The 19,446-nt window shown below is 44.6% G+C and overlaps 1 protein-coding gene across 1 annotated transcript in view; it reads left to right on the forward strand.

Annotated features, from left to right (window-relative positions):
• The window catches only part of NDRG1 (N-myc downstream regulated 1), an 82,150-nt gene that overhangs the window by 12,117 nt on the left and 50,587 nt on the right, over positions 1–19,446 (forward strand). The window contains exons 2-3 of the mRNA XM_036761906.1: positions 11,380–11,458; positions 13,993–14,028. Coding sequence (XP_036617801.1) covers positions 11,396–11,458; positions 13,993–14,028 — 99 coding nt within the window. The 5' untranslated portion in view covers positions 11,380–11,395. The remainder of the gene's footprint in view (positions 1–11,379; positions 11,459–13,992; positions 14,029–19,446) is intronic.

A 19,446-nucleotide genomic window follows, 5' to 3' on the forward strand; every position in this document is an offset into this window, starting at 1 on the left:
AGATTGGACAGGAGAGAAGGAGGAATGATAAAATACCATTCCTTGCGTTGTGCCTGTTGAGACCTGTGAGTTCATTGTGAGGGAGGGGCAGGGGGGGATTTCTCAGCTGTGGAAATTGCTTGTACTGATGGCATATTGGGAATCCTGTCCAGTGATCTGGGGCACACAGGTTAAATGACTCACTCAGGGTCACAGAGGCAGTGTTACATTAGTAAAATGTTCCTGACTCCCAAGGCTGGAGGGTTGTGTTTGAATCCCAACTCAGATACTGGATGTGTCCAACGCTGAGAGCTTTGGGTGCATCATCTCTACAGTGGAGATCCATTGTACCTGCCTCATAGCAATGATAGGAACAGATGAGAATGCATGTGAGGTGCTTTGTAAATTTAACTTAATGTGTGTGATTTCTTCCTGTCTTCTCTATCCTCCTAGGAGATGTGTGAGGGACAATTGAGGCAGTGAATGGATGTGTGTGTGTGTGTGTGTGTGTGTGTGTGTGTGTGTGTTGGGGGGTTATGGAAAGTAGAAAGTACTGGACAGTGATAACCAGCTAAAGAGCATGATGTCTAGTGACATAAGCTTCCCCGCCCTTCTCCTTTCTACTCTTCCTGGGAGATTTGGGGCTCATGGTGTAGTCAATGATAACCAGCCAAAGGGCATGATGTCTGGTGATATAAGCTTCCCCGCCCTTCTCCTTTCTACTCTTCCTGGGAGATTCGGGGCTCATGGTGTAGTAAAAAAGAAGGCTGGATTTGGAGTCACTTTGTATAAGGTGGATTTGGAGAGACCTGTGCTACTAAGAACATAGTAATCAGACTATTAAAACATCAGGAAAGTGGGGTTGTCTGTACCTTCTCTCCCATTTCCATAAGTCAGTTAACAAGCCTATATTAAGTGCCTACCATAAGTCAGGCACTGTACTTAGCATCGGGGATGCAAAGAAAGGCAAGCAGCCATGTGGCAGTGGATAGAGCAGTGGGCCTGGAGTCAGGAAGGCCTGATGAGTTCAGGTCCAGACTTGCACACTTGAATTTGACCTGTTTTCCTCAGTTCCTCTACTGTAAAATGGAGGTCATAATAGCACCTACCTTTCAGAGTTGTTTTGAGGATCAGATATTTGTAAAAAAGCTTAGCACAGTACCTGACACATAGGTGCTATATAAGTCCTGCTATTAGTCATGATAATTTTAATTATATCATAATGACATAATTAATAATAATGTTACTGTTAAATTATCCCTGCTCGAGGCCCTTCTGTTCTAAGGGGATGGGATGGGGGGAGTTGGACAATGTGTTTACAACATATATGTATACCCTGTGTGGGAAGAAGGCAGGTCTGTGGCTGTTCCCTTATCTATGTGACTTCACGCAAGTCACACAGTTTTCCTGTCTGAGAAATGAGGGGGGTAGTCTAGATTCTCATAAATCATAGGATTTGGAACTGGAAGATAATAACTTGACCTTTTGGTTCAAGGCTTTCATCTTAAAATGTGAAAAATTCTTTGTGCAGAATTCTGATGAATGCACGGTACTGGGGAAATAGCAGAGGACAAGCAGCTAGGTGGGGCAGCAGATAGAGCATTGGACTCGGGTTCGGATTTAGATTCAGACGCTAACTAGCTGACCCTGGGGAAGGCATATGTGTGCCTCAGTTTCCCTAGCTGTAAAATGGGGATAATAATAAAAGAACATAAGGGTCTGATCAGCATCCTTCCGGTGTCTCTGGGTTGCAGTCATCGGTGCTTCTGGTTTTTCCATCTTGTGTTTCACAGCTTGGGTTCTCCCAAGGGCATGACCAGGCTCTTCTGGAGTTCTTCCCCACCCAACCAAATGGAAGCCAGCAACATCAGTGGCTTAGAGAACACATCTTTTGGCAGAGTTCATGTTCACCACCCATCTCTTCCACCCCCTGGGCAAATCATTTTAATTTTTCTGGACTCAGTTTACTCCTGTGTAAAATTGCTGGTGGGGTTAGACTAGAAAGTCCCATATATGATGATCCCTCCCAGAACACAAATCCTGTGATCTTGATAGCTATAGACTATAGGGAAGACTGGCTTAATAATTATAGTTGCCCTTGAATAGAATGGGCTGGGGTAGTGAGTTTCCTGTCACTGAAAGTATGCAAGCAGATATATAACCAACTATTAGGGATACTGTAGACAGCACATGATTTTCAGGTAAAAAGGATAGGACTGGGTGACCTCTGATGTTGTGTTTCATGAGGTCTAGTCAAGACTCCCCAACCAACTGGGGTCCCTGTTACCACCCTCCTATCCCTTAGCCCACTGGTGGACACACAGAATCACAGGACCCTGGAACACCTAGACACTCCAGGTTGGAATAAACCTGAAGTCATCCTCGGCCCGGCCAGACGCCTGAATCAAGAATAGTTGGTTGTTAGCAGAAGGCTTCCAAAAGACTGGTGTTCCGGTCCAGTCAGGCGTACTGTGGCTCCATAGAATCCAGGTCTGCCACTGCTGTGACCATGAGAAAGTTTATTCCCTTGGAGCCTGATTTTTCTGGACTCAGTTTCCTCCTGTGTAAAACTTCTGGGTCTAAAATCCAGAAAAACTAAAGAGAGATGAAGGTCCTTTCAAGCTGCAAATCACAGATACTGAGTCATAGGAAGGAAGGAAACAGAAACATTTATTATTATTAAGCACCTACAATGTGCCAGGCACTGTGTGCTAAGCACTTTACTATTATCATCTCATTAGATCCTGGGAATAGACACTATTATGGACCCTGTTTTACAGATGAAGAAACTGAGGCAGATAGGGACTTGCCCAGGGTTGCCCACCTAGTGTCAGAGTCTAGATTTCAGCTTGTCTTTCTGACCCCAGGCCCGCTGCTCCAGCACCACTTTGCTGCCTCACAACATCTTCCTACACTCCGAATTGGAAGGACCCTCAAGGTCACCCAGACAGGCACTTAAGTCAGTGGTAATTGGTTGGCTGCTTTGGTGTCTAAAGGAATTTGACACAGGTTTTCCGGTTGAGTGAATAAACTCTTGAGGTTTTCAGAGCAGTTCAGGCCCTTTGTTCCCTTTCCAGGCCTTGTTGGGCAAGATGCACAGCCGGATGGTAGCTCCCCTGGTGTCAGCAGCCCTTCAGAACCAACACTCATTAACCTGGAGTTTGCCCCCCTCCTCGTCGGATCTCTGGCTGATGGCAAGCACAGACCCTTCCAGGTGGCTGTGTTATCTCAGGGCAGCCCTGAGCCTACATATTTCCTGAGGCCCCTTGAGACTGTGGTGTGTTTCTCATTGCTGATTCAGAGAGAAGACAACCTAATTAAAAATAGTAGCCAGTGTGGCTTTACTAGGAAGGCTACTAGGGGCAGCCAGTGGGGAGGTTGGAGTTCAAGAATAATGATAATAGTCATGATAATAGCTAGCCTAGGTACTTTAATTATTCATCCCCACTTTACAGATGAGGATACTGAGACAGGTTATGTGACTTGCCCAAGGTCACACACAGCTAGGACAGTCTTCCTGATTCCAGGTTCAGTGCTCTGTCCACTGGCTGTCTCCGTTATAATGACAATAATAGCTCCTGCCATCTTTCCTCCTGCTATTCCTTCTTTCACTTCCCCATTTCTGTCATTCAAACCACCATCTGTTTGTCTGCCCAGTCTCCTGTGCTGAATACCGCAGATCTTTCTCTTAACTCTTCCCTCTCCTTTCTGGGGAGACTGTCAAGTGCTGATTGCAAGTCTTTTAACGTCCTTTGGAAGCTCTTTCTTCCCAAGGCCCTGCCTGGGCTGTTGAAGTCTAGCATCATAAAATGGTGGTCTTCCTTCAATCTTCTGCTGCTCTTCATTCAGTTAGCAAGAGTTCTTACGTGCCGAGCCCTGGGCTGGTACAAAGACAAAAATGATGACAGATATGTGGGTGTGTACGCCTATGTTTGTGCAAAAAACAGACAAGAACTCCGGGAAGTAATTAAGTTAAATTAATCAAATTCATTTACTTATAATATTTATAATAAATTAATTAAGTTAAGATGAAGAACCTGACACTCAGAAAGCTTAAGGGACTTGGCCTTATTAAAGCGATGGAGTCTTATTTCCAGGTAAGTGAGGGTCAGAGCAGGATTTGGCATCCCACTGTCATACCTTTAACATCACACTGATTCCCGTGTGTTCTGTGCTTCAGCTGGTGTTTCCCAAGCCAGGGTCTTTCTGCTGCTGCTTGTGCCTCAGATGTCCTCTTAGCCTCATGGCCCGTGGCCTCTTGGTTTCCCAGCCCTCCTTCCTCCCCTCCCTCCCATCACTGGTAGTGATGATCTTTCTCCTGGGACTTCACTAACCTCTCCACTGAACTTGTCTTGTGATGAGTCTATATCTCTTGTCTCACTCACATTCTTTCATCTCGCACACCTGGCTGGTTGCCGATTCTCACCCCATTTCCACCACATCTTATGTGGCTGCCCTCTTCTCTGCTCATGTGGCCGCCGTCTTTGTTCACTCACTGTCACGACCTTCATGCTGGTCTCCCTCACTCAAGTCTGTCCTCACTCTGGGGCATCCCCTTCAGCCAAGTCTCCTCCTCAGTAAATTCCAGTGGCTCACTATTGGTTCAAGGATAAAAAAGAGATACTCTTCTATTTGACTTTTAAAGCCTTTCATAGCATGTCCCTAACCCGTTTTTTCAGCCTTAAATAAAGCTGAAGGGTAGGTACCCTTTCCTAAACTCTACAGCCTGGCCACACTGACTGTCATCTTACAGGTGAGAAATTCTGAGTCTGTGATACCTTTCTTCACCTCCTGCAATCCTTTCAGAAATAGTTCTATCTCTCTTTAAGTTGGAAGGCAGCTTCCTCATCTGGTTCCAACATTGTTAATAATTGCACATGTTAATTCAACAAACCTTTTAATTAAATACCTATTTTGTGCTCAGTGCTGGGCTAACTTGTGTAGACCCTAGGGGAGTAATTCCTTCCCTCAGACATTCAGTGCTTACTTTAATGTGCAGTTCTCAGCTCTAAGACATAGTCCCTGCCCTAATGCAGCTTAGTCATAATAGGATAAGATGCAAACATTGATTACTGTAATATACAGTAATAAAATATGGATTCTGGGCTCTACAAGCTTGCCACATAATAAAGATGGGGATGGGGATGAAAGATACAATGAATATGATGGGGGTCTAAGAGGAACTTAGGGGGCTTGGTCTTTCTACTGACTGTATTTGTCCTAGATGTTCTGTTCTTGGATTCTCACAACCTTCCTGTAAAGTCAGACAGGACTACTGCAAAATTGGAAGCCAAGGGAAGAAGCCAAATCTTTGTAGGCTTTAGAGCTGGAAGGGGCATTGGAGATGTAGAGACTCCCATGTATGAGGAGTGGGAGGCAATGGCCTTAATCTTGGCGGCAGAAATTTGAAAGATGAAGAAGTTTGCACTTTTGGAAGTCACACTTCTCACTTCTTGGACATCATTTCTTGATTCCTTTCCCAGGAACGTCCGTTTTAGGGAACCAGTATTTGGAGGGGTGAGGGTGGGTAAGAAAAGCAACCAAAAAACCAATGAAAGAGCTGTTTTGGCAGCACTGTATATCACTGTATTTTACCAATAACTGGTCAGATATGTGACTCAGTTATACCAGGGCTTCTCATTCCAAAATCAGTAGGTTTTTTCCCTCTACTTAGATGGATTAGAAACCCATTTTAGATTTCCTAATCTTGTTCCTATCTTCTCTTAAGTTCCCCATTAATTAGATTATAAGCTCCTTGAGGGTAAGGACTGTCTTTTAAACTCTGGGGATACAGAAAGCTTGGCACATAGTAGGCATCTCCTGAACCTCTTTGCTGATAACTTGTAGAATTCTACTTACCACCATGCGTAAGCCTTTCTATTATCCTTGGGGTGACCTACAATTTTAATTCTTTAGAGATTGTGGCAATACATGACTTGCAGTCAAGTCAACAAGCATTTATTATTTATGAAGCATTTCCTAAATGCCAGGCTCTCTGGTCAGTGCCGGGGCCACAAAGATTGGCAAAACCCCAGTGGTTGCTGCCCCCAAGGAACTTGCTTTCTAAAGGGGGGACAACTTACAAATAACTTTATATACAAGATGGAAGCTCTTTGGTATCTGTAAGATTTGAGAAAAAAAGCACCCAAAGAGACTTAAGTGACATGTCCCTAGAAACACAGGAGAAGAAGGTGTAGCTAGAACACAAGACTTGCATATGATTGATTCATCCCACCCCCATCTCTCTCAAGTGAGTTTTTGTTTGTTTTTTAGACAGGGTGCCAAGGACCCCTAATCCAAGCAGCGTGGATCACAAGGACTTTTTTTTTCGCTCATGAGGTCAAGGGGAATACCGCCAGGCCCCCAAGTTTTGGAATGTCCCTGTGACTGTGTAGGCGAGGTATTCTGCTGGCAGGGCTCTCATGACCACGGGCACGCTGATTTTACAAAGGCCAAAGAGAAAAAAAATTGTTGGGTTTTCTTCTTTTCTCTCCCCTTCTCTGTCCCTCCCTCTCCTTCCAGCTCAACCCCCCCACTCCCTTTTTTAATAGAAAAACTTGCATATCCAGCACAAACTTTGTCTTTGGGTTGACCCTAGAGAACATCCTGAGAGATGAATAATGAAAAGTCAGTGGAGTTGTCTTTCTGGGGAAACGGGGCTATTGCTTCATCAGTATGGAGGAGCCCAGCCCAGAGCAGTGTGGGTTGTTTGTTTTGGGGGGAGGTTGAGGAGAGCGTGAGCATACGTGCACATACACAGAGTCCACTTTGGCATCCGTTTACTTTTCAGGGATTGGATTGAGATCAGCTTTATTCATCTGGGCATTCTCATGGAGTTGGGGAGATAGTGCCACTGACAGAGACTGACAAAAGGTCCAAGTTAGAAGGGGCCTTACTTAGAATGGAGAATGATAGAGCTGGAAGGGACCCTGAGATGCCACTAGTTTATTCCTTTAATTTTGCACCTTGCAAAGGAATTCAATAAACAAGTGACTTAGCCGGTTTCAAAACTCATCCTTCAATACCCCTACCTGAAGCTAAGCTCTTTGAGGTTAATCAGTTAGGAAGGATTCATTATTTATTTATTACACATCTCATGTGTCCCAGGCACATTTGGTGGGCTCTGGAATCAAAACAGTAAACATACAGACCCTGTTCTCAATCCATACACAAATATATACAAAATACAGAGTGAATATGAAGAAAATTTCAAGGTTAGGAGAAGGCACAAGAAGCTAGGGAAACTAGGAAATTAATAATAATAATAAACCAGTAATAATTATATTATTATATTATTAATTATATAATGTTATATCATTAATTATAATAATATAATATTGTTATATTATTAATTATAGTGGTGCCTCAGGTTCCCTAACCCCGGACTGTAATCTGTAATAGAGTAATAGTTAACAATAATAACAAATTGAGTATATCTTATTATTATTAATGATAATAGATAACATTTACATAGTGCTTACCATGTGCCAGGCACTGTGCTAAGGACCTGACAACTGTAATCTCACTTGAGCTTCACAACCCTGGGAGGTTGGTGCTATTATGATTCCCATGTCACAGATGAGGAAAGTAAAGCAAACAGGTCTTGACCTGCATTTAGGTGTCCCAAAATGGAATGAGCCGTCCCAAAAGGTAAAGAGCTCCTGAACAAGCTGAATAATTGCTTGTCTTGGTTATTCAGTTCAGTACACATTTTATTAGCTATCTACAAAGTGTATCTGAGGCTCTAGGTTGACTTGTGGTTCCTAATTTCATAGAGCTTAGAGTCTAGGGAGGCTGGGCAGAGTTTTGGGAAGAGAGGCGCTGAGCCATTAATAACCGAGGGATTTCTGGAGTAGGATTTGAACTGAGTCTTGAAGAATAGGCAGGATTCCAAGAGGCAGCTGGGGATTATAGGCCTGGATGAACAAAGACCTGGAAGTAAGGGCAGTGAATGGTGCAGGGGGATAGCTTGAGACGCAGCTTGAAAGGTAGGTGCCTTGGAGGACCTTGAATGCCAGCATCAGGGGTTTAACTTTTGGTGAGGAGGCAATGGGGCAAGACAGCAAGCATTTTAAGTGTGTACTGCCAGGCACTGTTAAGCACTAGGAATAGAAATACAAGTTGAAAAGAACGTTGATCTCTGCCCTCAGGGGGCTTATATTCTAACGGGAGAGACAATATCAGGGCTGAGGGGAGAGGTTGAGCTGCCTGCCCAGAAACATGGTAGCAAGGTGCAGAAAGTCAGAAGCACAGCCAGGAAGGAGGGGAATGAAGCATGGCCGATCTGGGCTTATCCAAAATGGAAGTCCTAGGAGGTCCCCAATGGGAGAAGGCCAGCTTGGGAGTGGGGTGGGGGAGGGAGAGTTCTCAGGTTAGAAAGTAGTTGAGGGAAGAGTCTAAAGGGGAGATATGGAATAGGACGGTGCTAAGATATACAATTCAGTATCAGGGAGGTCCATGTGGAACATCTGAAGACCTAATTAGTCATTTATTAGCTGTCTGATTCTAAGCAAGCACTTTCCCCAACTTCCTTGGCTCTCTTTTTCTCACCTATAAAATAAGGGCACTGCTTATAGTTCCTAACCTTTTATTCAGTTTACTTCCAACTTGAGCTCTTGCTTTTTTTTCTCTAAAAACCTTCAGAGGAAAAAGAATAACAAGACGTTCATTTGTCCCAGTATGTAAGGAATCCTGCCTTTCTGGGGGTGGGGAGAGGATGAGAGTAGGCAGGAAAAAATTCACAGCGATTGACAACACAAATATTTCCCCTTTCCTCATGCAGCCCTCTCCCTCACTGGCTGGGGTTAGTTTCCAGCAGAACCTAGCCTCTGTGGGCATCGGTGGTGGCATGGTTTCAAGAGCTTTCGCCGGGATGCAGGAGGCCTGACTTCTAGACCGGCCTCTGCTCCCTAGCCAAGCTGTGTGACTCCGAGCAAACCCCTTCTCTTGAGCACTTTGGGTTTTTGTTGTTGTTGCTGGTTTTTTCCAATTCTAACATGAGGTCATTGAATTAGATGATCTCCGAGAACCCTCCCAGCTCTGACATTCTGTGTTCCTTGTTTCTAATCTGGTGGCTCCCGGTGGGGAGGGATGGCCAGGAACTGTTGGGAAGTCAGTCTGAGGGTTTTTTAGCGTTTGCCTCTGTCTCCCACTGGGACACTGGCTGCTCACTCTCCGTCAGATGCCCCGACCAAAAGACCTGTGGCCATAAATACTGAAAATGCCCCTTCTTTCACAGCTGGTAGCCTCAGCTCCAGCTAGGGCTTGTTCCCCACTGTGCTGCTGCAGATAACCATATTTAGACTTCCCTCAATGACTTGCACCTCAGGATGCCTTCTTCCTCTTTTGTTGGTTCATAACCTGGGGTCCACGGTCTATGCATAGATTTCATGGGCTACATGAACTTGAGTGAGAAACACTCTCTCTCTCTCTCTCTCTCTCTCTCTCTCTCTCTCACTGTCTCTCTGTGCATATGCATCTGTAGTCTTTTTTTTTTGTACTTATATATAGTATACATGTATATGTGTGTATATATGTATATATAATAAAAAGAAAGTTTTCATTTTCACCAACCTCTAACTGAAGTTTAGTATTTCCTTCAATTATTTAAAGGGAAGGCTCCATGGGCTTCAGCAGATGGTTCAAGGAGGTCCCTGACACACAAATGGTTAAGAACCACCTAAACTTGCAGGAGTGGGGAGTCTTCAGGGCCAAGGCCTTCTCAAATTTTGGATTCAGTCAAAGGGCTGCACTCGAGGACATAGAGGGCTGTATATGGCCTTGAAGGCACAGATTCCCCACCCCTGACAAAGGTGACACATCTTCAAGGGTCCAATTCTCAATCTTTTTTTTTTTTTCTCTCTCTCTTTCCTGTAGCTATATTGCCAAATTTGGGACTAGATAACATGCAGGCATATCCTACCTAAGTTATTAATTGGGCCTCTTAGGTTAAACAGTATATTAGAGGTCATTTAATTCCCCAGGAACAAAGTTGAGCAGAAAGGAAATTGGAGACTTTGGGGTGGGGGAGAAGCAGGGAATTTGAGGATTTTGGTTTAATATTTTAATGACATTTGTAACTATACTTTGGTCTGCGTGTACCTGTACTTCCCTTTAAGGCCTACTGCATTCATTCATGGTACAGTGGACAAAGTGTTAGATTTGGATCTCCCAAGTTACTGGAAGGAGGTGTAAAGATTTGGATCTCCCAAGTTACTGGAAGGAGGTGTAAGCACATAAGGGCGTATGACCTTAGGCAAGATGCCTTAGCCTCTCTGGGCCTCAGTTTCTTTCTTTCTTTCTTTTTTTTTTTTAATAAGGAGGCTTGGCTTACTGTTCCTTGCAACTCTAAAGCTAAATAATTAAAATAAATAATGAATAAAGTGTGAATGCTCACTGAGTATCCTCTCAGCAGGTACTAGGAGACTTAAAAAGTTGGATAAGACATGCCTGCCTACAGGGAGGTTATGGTCTGTCAGAGAGATGGAATTTAGAGGAATATCTCTGCTATAAGACAGGCTGTTTTTAAAGTTCCTTGAAGGATAGATGATTGTAGGAACTGTGAGACAGAGGAAAGAGTCCTGCATTTGGAGGAGGAGAAGGATGTGGATTCTAGACCTAACAGATCCACAAGGTATAGACAGGTTGACTTTGAGCCAAGCCTTTCACCTTTCTGTGATAATACTTGGATTCCTTCACTTACCAGCTAGTTATGAAGCTCAGTTGGGAGAACTTTAGGATAAGTATAACGTGCTATACAAATGTGAGAGGTTATGTTGGTGGGAGACCTTTCTTGTCCAGCACTGCCCTCCCCTACTTTCTCCCCTCCCCCCACCTTTAATCCACAAAAGCCTTTCCTTTATGAGTTAACAGTGGGCACCTCTAAGGCATTGTGCAGTCGCAGAATGTTAGAGTTGGTAGGGACCCGAGATCATTTAGTCTGGACCTTTCATTTTGCAGGTGATGGAAGGGAAGATTTAGAGCTGGAAGGAAACCTTAAAGGCCCTCTGGTCTAGCCCTCTCATATTATAAATAAGGAAGCTGAAGGCCAAAGCGATTCAGTGACTTGCGTCAGGTCACATGTTTAGCAAGTAGCCTGGTTGGGAGTTGACCCAAATCCTGACTCTGTCCACTGAGGCCCAGGTTCAGGAATGGACTGGCTTAATGAAACAGAACCAGGGCTCAGACTTGCTTCCCACCTCCCAGTCTATGTGATTTCTGATACTAATTTGCTGGTCCTGTCCTGCCAGGATTGGGGTGGAGTGGGAACTACAAGTCTTCATTTAGGGTTCTTTCAGCTCTTCCCTCAGTACAATTTTCTACTGGGGTGGAGGGCAGGGGAGAGTGAATATAAAGGTCTAGGGCAAGCATCGCTGACCCTAAGGTTTTCGTACTTTTCAGGTAACAGTTTGGGACCATGTCGAAGGACCTCCAGGATGTGGACCTTGCAGAGGTCAAGCCTCTGGTGGAAAGAGAAGAGGTAAGGAACAAATGTGACTTTTGTTCTTGGGCTTGGGCTCAGGCTCAGTCTCAGGAGTCCTGAACTCTTAGTTCTTGGAAAGCTCAAAAGATGCCCTATGTGAGAAATTGTAAAGTGGTTAAGTTTTGGAAATGGGAGTCCAGAGAACCAGATGTATCTGTGTTTATTAATTACCCTTTATTTTATTTTTTTAATTACCCTTTATTTTAGGAGTGAAATTTTAAAGAAAAAATTAGTGAATTCTGGAGAAAAAGCCATTTCAAGGTTGCCATTTTAATCTAGCAGAGTCTAACAGGAAGTATTTTTTATTAATTCCTTTCCTTGTTGCCCAGCAGTCTAGAGGACAGTGCTAATTAATAATGACCTGTAAGACTTGACCGCACAGTAGTATAGAATTGCTGAGCTGGAACAGGTCTTGGACATCTAGTCCAGCTCCTACCCAAAGCATAAATCACCCTGCATTATCCCCAATAATAAATGATTGTCCAGCTGTCCCTTACCCCCTTTGCCACCAAAGTGGATGATTTCAGGGAGTTTTTCCTGCTGTTGAATGGAAATCTGCCCATTGGTTTCCACCCATTGGTTCTAATTGTGTCATCTGGGGCCAAGGAGAACAAGTCTTCTCCTTCTATGTGATGGCACTTTGGTTATTTGGAAACGGCCTTATGCCACCCACAGAGATCCTCCTTTCACCAGACTGAACACCCTGAGTTCCTTTTACCCATCCTTTTGAGGCAGGCTCTCTAGACCTCCACCCCCCACCCCCACCTCCTACCTGCCTGCCTCCTAGTTACCCTCCTCTGGGAAACCAACTTATCAATGTCCATTCATAGACATGGGGCATCTGGAGATTATTTCCATAGTTGATGTTTTAAATTCAAGTGCAGGGTTTTATATTGATTTATTCTTCCACCCCCATCCCACCCTTCTCTTGCTAGTTCCATCCCAGATTGCAGGTTGTTGAAATGTTTGGTATCCTGGGGTATCTTTCTCCTAGTTTTGCCGCCTCATCAGAGCAGGCCTTCTCTGTTGGAACCAATTATTCCTTCAGCCCCAGGGCCAAAGACAGTCCCTCTGACCCCAACTTAATGTCTTAAGAGTCACGTGCCACTAATCAGTCACAAGAGGTATGGAGTATGGATGGTTCACTGCAACTCCATCCCTGCTGTTGAATGCACAACTTGTTAAAATACACAACTCAGAAGAACGCTCTGGCATCTGTGAAAAGTCTAGTGCTATAATCCAAAGTGAATCTTGGAGATGAAATAAATAAGCCTCGTGGTCTTGTCCAGTTGTGATTGGGGCTGGGAGAGATTGATTTTCTCCTTAATGGTTTAAAAGGAATTTGCTTTCTCAGATTTGTCACAGTAATTCATTGCTATGCTTAATATGGTGCTTCCTTCTACCCCTGCCCAACATTCTAAAAGGGGTGACTGCCTGCCTTCAGGCAAAGGCCCGGCCCATTCTTCCACATCAAAAAGCAAGACTTGAAGGTAGTAACTTCTGCCACTAACCTAACCCCACAAAATCTACTTTTTTGTCAGAGGGTACTGTTGGTGTAAAACTATTTTCATTTTTGATAGAAGTTGAATTTTTAAAAAATCCATTTTTCTTGCCCCTGGCTCTCCCAACTGGGGCCCCATTCCCAGAATGTGGATTTTGTTATTTTCTCCAAACAGTCACTTCCCTCAGGGCTTTGTAAAAGTCATTCGCAAAGAAACAGCTCTGCTGATGTGGTGTAAGGGCCTCTCTTCAAAGTCGTGTGGATTTTGAAACCGTAGCTGAGCAGTTAGCAGAGTGTATGACATCACTTAGCCATGATCACACAAGATAATATTTGTTAAAAGAAAAAAAAAGCCCCAGTAATGAGCGCAGTGCTTGGCATGTAGTATGTGCTGTGTAAATGCCAATCTTGCCTGGTGCTTAAAAACTGTACATCAAACGGGCCCCGGTTAGGGAGTGAGATAATTCGAGGAATGGCTAGGCTCCCTACTGGATCACTGGTAGAGGAAGTCATTGATTGCTTCCTCTGCCCAGCAGGACATTTGTACCATCTGGACCTCCTTCTATTCAGAAGGACATAGAAGAAGGGCTGATACTGTTACCACCAGCACTAGATCTAGCTACCCTCTAGTGTAGCCCATCCTTCCTTCTTCACTGAGAGGAATCCTCCAGTAATGGTATGGTATGGCAGGAGCAGTTATAGCTTTATTAACACACAGTCCCTAGCATCCTGGATGTGGTTCCCCTGGTAGTACGTGTGGCCTAGGTCTGGTACTTGTAGTAGTTCACTTTCTTGGTTTGACCTGTGGAAGGGGATCAGGGAGTGACATTTTTTAAACCAGAACCAGGCTGTGGGTCCTATCTGAGTTTAATGGGTAGATGTTCTCTCAGAAGGTATAGTAGGAGATCTGGGGGCACAGCTATCCCAGGCTCCATCCCCTTCCCTTTGGGAAGTTAAGACCTCAGTTCTGTGCTTTTCCCCACATGGCTGGTGTGTTTGAAGGAAACTGACCTCGATTATCTCTTTACAGACCATCACTGGCCTCCTGCAAGAGTTCGATGTTCAGGCAAGTAGAAATGGTTTTTTTCCTTCTTTTCTCTTCTTTCTTTCCCTTGCTTTGAAATTGAATACTATTCAAAACCCCTGCAGGGGAAGGGAGAAATCAAACTAAGCTTACATCCCCACCCAGGGTAGAAAAAATGTCAGATGTTCTGAATGTCGTCCAAAGAAATTGAAGTCCTCCTCTAGCCCTTGAAGCAAAATGGGGAAACATCCCAAGTTGGGGATACTTTGGAGTTTGGGAAAGAGACTGTGTGCTCCAGGAAAGGCACAGAGATGCTTCAGTTCAGGGTTTTTTCCCAGCAAGGGAATGTGGCTGGAGGGTCTTTAGACTTGGCAGCCCCACAGGAAAATGAAACATCTTTCTGGGTTTGTTTGGCCCAGAGTGGAAATCTGTCCATTTTCCCCTCTGTGCTGGGATGGTTCTCTAGGACTCGCCTCCAGGAACAAGCTGTGTGCAGAACTGGCTTCCCTACCCCTGTTTATGGGAACAGGGCAGTAGAAAGTGATGGATGGGCAGGGCTGGTCGAAGAGAAGACACGGATTTCAGATTTTTTATTCAGTCACTCAACACGCACACTTAATTTCCATGTACATACTGTTGTGCTTGCCTCTAGAGAGAATGGATGGATGGGTGGGTGGGTAGGTAGGTAGATAGATAGATAGATAATAGATATGTGCCACATACTGTGTGTCATGCTGGGAATACAGATAAGAACAGAAGCACTAGCTATCTCCCTAGGTCAGAAGCACAAATTGGAAGGATTTTAAGCAGCCTTAAATTCAGCAGTCCTCAATCTTTTGTAACCATGGTTGGCCAATGCTTTACTTAGCCTGACCTTTCCTCCTGGGGCTTCGGCTTTACCCCTCTGGTAAAGGGGCTTGGACTAGTAGACTGGTGCATCTTCAAGTTCTTCTAGTTCTGAAAAGTCTGAGTCATTTATGCATTTGTTATTGTTGAGTTGCTCCTGGCTCCATGACTTATAACTGTTGGTGTTGTTAAATTGTTTCAGTCCCAAACAACTCTTTATGACCCATTTGGGGGTTTCTTGGCAAAGATACTGGAGTGGTTTGCCATTTCCTTCTCCAGCTCATTTTACAGATGAGGAAACTGAGGCAAACAAGGTGAAGTGACTTGCCCAGGGTCACACAGCCTAGTAAGTGTCTGAGGTCAGATTTGAACTTAGGAAGATGAATCTTCCTGACTCTGGGCCCAGCACTCTGTTCACTATGGCGCCACCTAGCCCCCTTCTCATGTACTCATTATAAGGGCTATTGGTGATGCCCTGATGATAGCCAACTTGAAAACTGTTAATTACATGCTTCATTGCTTTATGGTTCTGCTCATCCTGAGGTAATGGGATACTGAGGCCTTGAGCACTGATGATAATGACCACCCTGCATCACACAGATCATGTGAAGGGTTCTCACAGTATTTATAATCTTACCTTTTCTCAGCCCTAGGAGGCAAGGAGAGTCTGTGACATCTTCCCTACCTCATAAGTAAGGACGCTCAGATTAAATGTGGGGAATTCAGTCATGCAGTCAGGATTTCCCGGCCTTGGTATTCTAACAGACCATATGTTAATCAGCAAACATTTATTAAGTGCCTACTGTGTGCCAGGAATTGTAAATACAATAATGGTGTTGGATGTTCTCCTCATACCCAGCACTGGGTTATTTGTAATAACTAGTGATAATAACTGACTTTGTTAAAGCGCCTACTATGTGCTAGGTTCTTTGCAGTTATCATCTTACTTGGTCTTCATGACGACTTTGAGAGGTAGGTGCTATCATTATCCCCAGGATAATAGGTTAAGTGATTTGCCCAGGGTCACCCAGCTAGTGAGTGTCTGAGGCCGGATTTTAAATCGGGTTTTCTTGATTCCAGGCCCTGTGCTCTGTCCACTGTGCCACCTGGCTGCTGTGAGAGAGATGGTACAGACTTAAATGAATAGGAGTTTTCTCACCTGGGAGTTCCCTTTAATCAATAAAATCACTTGTTCAAATCTAGCGTCAGACGCTTCTGCTGTGTGATCCTGGGCAAGCCGCTTAACTAACTTTGCCTCAGTTTCCTCATCTGTAAAAGAAGGTTAACTAACTTTGCCTCAGTTTCCTCATCTGTAAAAGAAGGTTTAGGTGCAGTGGAGTCAGGAAGACTCACCTTCCTGAGTTTTTAAAAAAAAATACTTTTAAAAGTATGTAATAATTAAATATATAATGAAATCAATCCGTAGCTTTCAAAGCTATCCTGTTTGCTGATTTCTGGTTTCCTTCTGTTCTCTTCATTTAAAAAAAAAATGACTCGATGACTTTATCTTTTTAAGAAGGATGACTCGGTGACCTTTTTTGCTTCTCTGTCATGCTCTCCTTCCCACGGGGGCAAAATAAAATAAAAATAAAGCCCTTGGAAGAAATTAGCTGTGTCTGAAAATCTGTCTTGCTTTTTGTCTTAAGGCCATCACCCTTCTGTCAAGAAGATGGTGGCAACCTTGAGCCGTGGTTTTGTTTTTTTAATAACACAAAGGATAGTCTCTAGAATAGCTAGATCAAAATAGGTGACTCTCCCTGCCTCGAACTTGGTAGTGGATACAGGCTCATCAGCCCTGGGGAGCAGCACATATGGCAGTGGGTTGCTTGCTTGTCCATGATCTTGCTTCCCCTAAGGGCCCTTGGATGGCCTTGAAGGAATGCAGTCTCACCTGAAATGCAGGGGGAAAAGCTGTAATCTCATTCAGATTTAGAATATTTTTCCTTGGGGGTAGGTGGTGATGGTGATGGGGGAATCACTGGTGTCAGAAAGAGAGTAGAATGAGGTCTACCACCTCTCAGCACAGTTTCAGTTTGTCTCTTCTCCCCACTCCCTCCGTTTCAGAACTTTAGGGAAGTACCCAGGAGACCCCCCAGTGGTCCTTTCGTACCTCTTGGGAAATAAGATGGCCCTAGAGGGAGAGAGAGGAAGGATACCTGGGCAGCCTACAGAGATAGATGGAATTCTCAGCCCTTGACTGAGACTCACATGAAGGAAGGAAGCACTTGAAGCACTTTGTTTCTTCTCCCTAGAACAGTGAGATTTCATATTATACATCTTTTCCTGCTTCCTTTCCACCATACCCAGGGCAGCACTGCCCCATCCGTAGTTCCTTATTCTGTTTTTGCCAGCTTTGATTAAATCAGTCAATCAGTTAAGCATCTACTTACAGGAATCCATTTTGAACTGTAGTGCCAGGAAGGTCCTTAGGGAGCTTCTAATGCTGCACCCCACCCCCCCAATTTTATAGATAAAGAAATAGCAGCCCAGCGAGGGGGAGAGGAGAACTGGGGTGGAAGGTTGGGGAGAGACTGAAAATGTGAAAATATAACTGGGCCCTCAGGCAGAAGATTTCAGAGCCAGAGTCTTGTCATGGCCACTTAGTGACCTTATGAGCTCAGACAATGAGGTCATGGATTTAGAGCCAGAAGGGAGGGACCTTAGGTGTTCTAGCACGCTGCCTTCACTTTTTTTCAGATGAAGAAACTGAGGCTAAATGTCTTGCCCAAATACGCACCGGTAATATGTGGCAGAGAAAATCCAGGCTTTTTCCCATACTGCTTCTCTCAAGATCAGTCGCACAGCTATTTAGTGCCTGAATTAGTAGGGTTTGAATTTGCTAACTCCTTTTCCAGTGCCTTAAAAGTAAGTTTTATTGCTTAGTCTTTTTATACATTTGCTTGCCAATTGACCCCGTTTCCTTGTTCCCCAATAATAACCCTTCCTTGTAACAAATAGAGTTGAACAAGACAAAACAGTTCATTGGCTGTGTCTGGAAACATGCCCCATTCTTCACCTGTAGTTTACCACTCAAAGGAAGGTACATTCGATGGCTGCAGGCTGCCACCTTACCTTTGGGTTTAAGAACGAAGCCTTGAACCCAGCTCACCCTGGAGCTTATAGATTGGACAATGGGTCTCTGCCCTCCTACCACAGAGTGAATGTTAATACTGAATAGTGACTGTTTCTCTTTTGTCCAGGAACCCTGAGGGTCTTCCCCTCCCAGTTTGATTTTTTTTTTTAGTTTTGATTAAAATGGCCATCTTTTAATTAACTTCTTAAAGAGGCTCATTGACTGAATGGGCATTACCTCACTTAAAGTGAGAACCTGAGAAAACCTTACCCTAAAAGGGCCAGGGTCTCCCAATGCATCCTGGGCCATCTCCAGTCTTCCTGGTGAATATCAGGCCACTGGACCCAGATGGCTCTGGAGGAGAAAGTGAGGCTGGTGACCTTGCACAGCCCTCCCTCACTCCAATCATAGTTAACTGCAAGTCATGTCATTATCTTCCTGATATCATGGTCCTCTTGGAGAAGGAAGGACAAACAACCACCACCACCCCACTGCATCATCAGCCCTCAGTGTTCACGGTTGGTCTCCAGGGCCTCTTTAGAGGTGGCAGCCTGTAGTATCTGGAATACTAGGGTTGCGACTGGGAAGGATCCTTGCGGGGATTACCCCTCTCATTTTACAGAGACAGTGTGAAGAAGTATAGTAATAATGAAGGAAGGAAATTAAATTTATGAAATACCTACTAGGTGCCAGCCACCATACTAAGTACTGATAACATTTCATTTTAAGCTTGAAAGAATCCTCTGAGGTAGATGCTGTTGTTTCCATTTTACAATTAGGGAAACTGAGGCAAACAGCAGTGAAGCGACCTCCGCCCAGGGTCACACAGAGCTAGTGAGTGTCAGAGGCCAGACAGTCCCAGCTCTTTCCACTGCACCACTCGCCCATGATCATGTAGCTTGTAAATGTGTCAGAAGTGAAATTCAAACTTTGGTCTTTCCTCGTTCCAAGTCCAGCCCTGAGCTGATGAGGGTGAAGGTGGTGGGGGTTCGTTTGTTCTTTTGTCCATCTCTCCACCCAACCCTCTTCTTTTCCAGCCTGTCTTCTGAACATTTTGCCTATCTCTTCCCCGCCACCCCCCAAAAGAAAAGTTACTGGACTCGGACAAAAGATCGGTCATTAAGGCGGCCCCTGCGTCAGTGGGTTTGATGTTGTGGTCATTAGGCTAGGGCAGCAGGTACAGTGAGAATTGTTCTAGCCCTGTCCGGAACATTTATGTGATTGAATCCACCAACCAAGCAGAACTCATTGGCTGGGTCCTCGGGGCCCAGGACCCTGTGTTCAGCAGCAGGGCTTTGGCACAGCCTGTGGTCCCCATTGACGTCATCTTCTTGAGTCACCCTCTCTGTGTTGACGATTTCTCCTGGGTGGCTTTCGTCAGCCCCTCATACCCCTGCATTTCCTATCTGTCGGCTTGGCTGTTTCAAGGAGCCAAGAATCCTGCTTAATTGACCTTCTCTTCCTCCCACCTACTCTTCTGAGGTCCTTTCCTTAGGAAGATAAGCAGGAGATGCTTCCAGCTAGCCAGGCACTGTACTGAG

This window comes from Trichosurus vulpecula, chromosome 1 (assembly GCF_011100635.1).
Source record: "Trichosurus vulpecula isolate mTriVul1 chromosome 1, mTriVul1.pri, whole genome shotgun sequence".
Lineage (NCBI taxonomy): Eukaryota > Metazoa > Chordata > Mammalia > Diprotodontia > Phalangeridae > Trichosurus > Trichosurus vulpecula.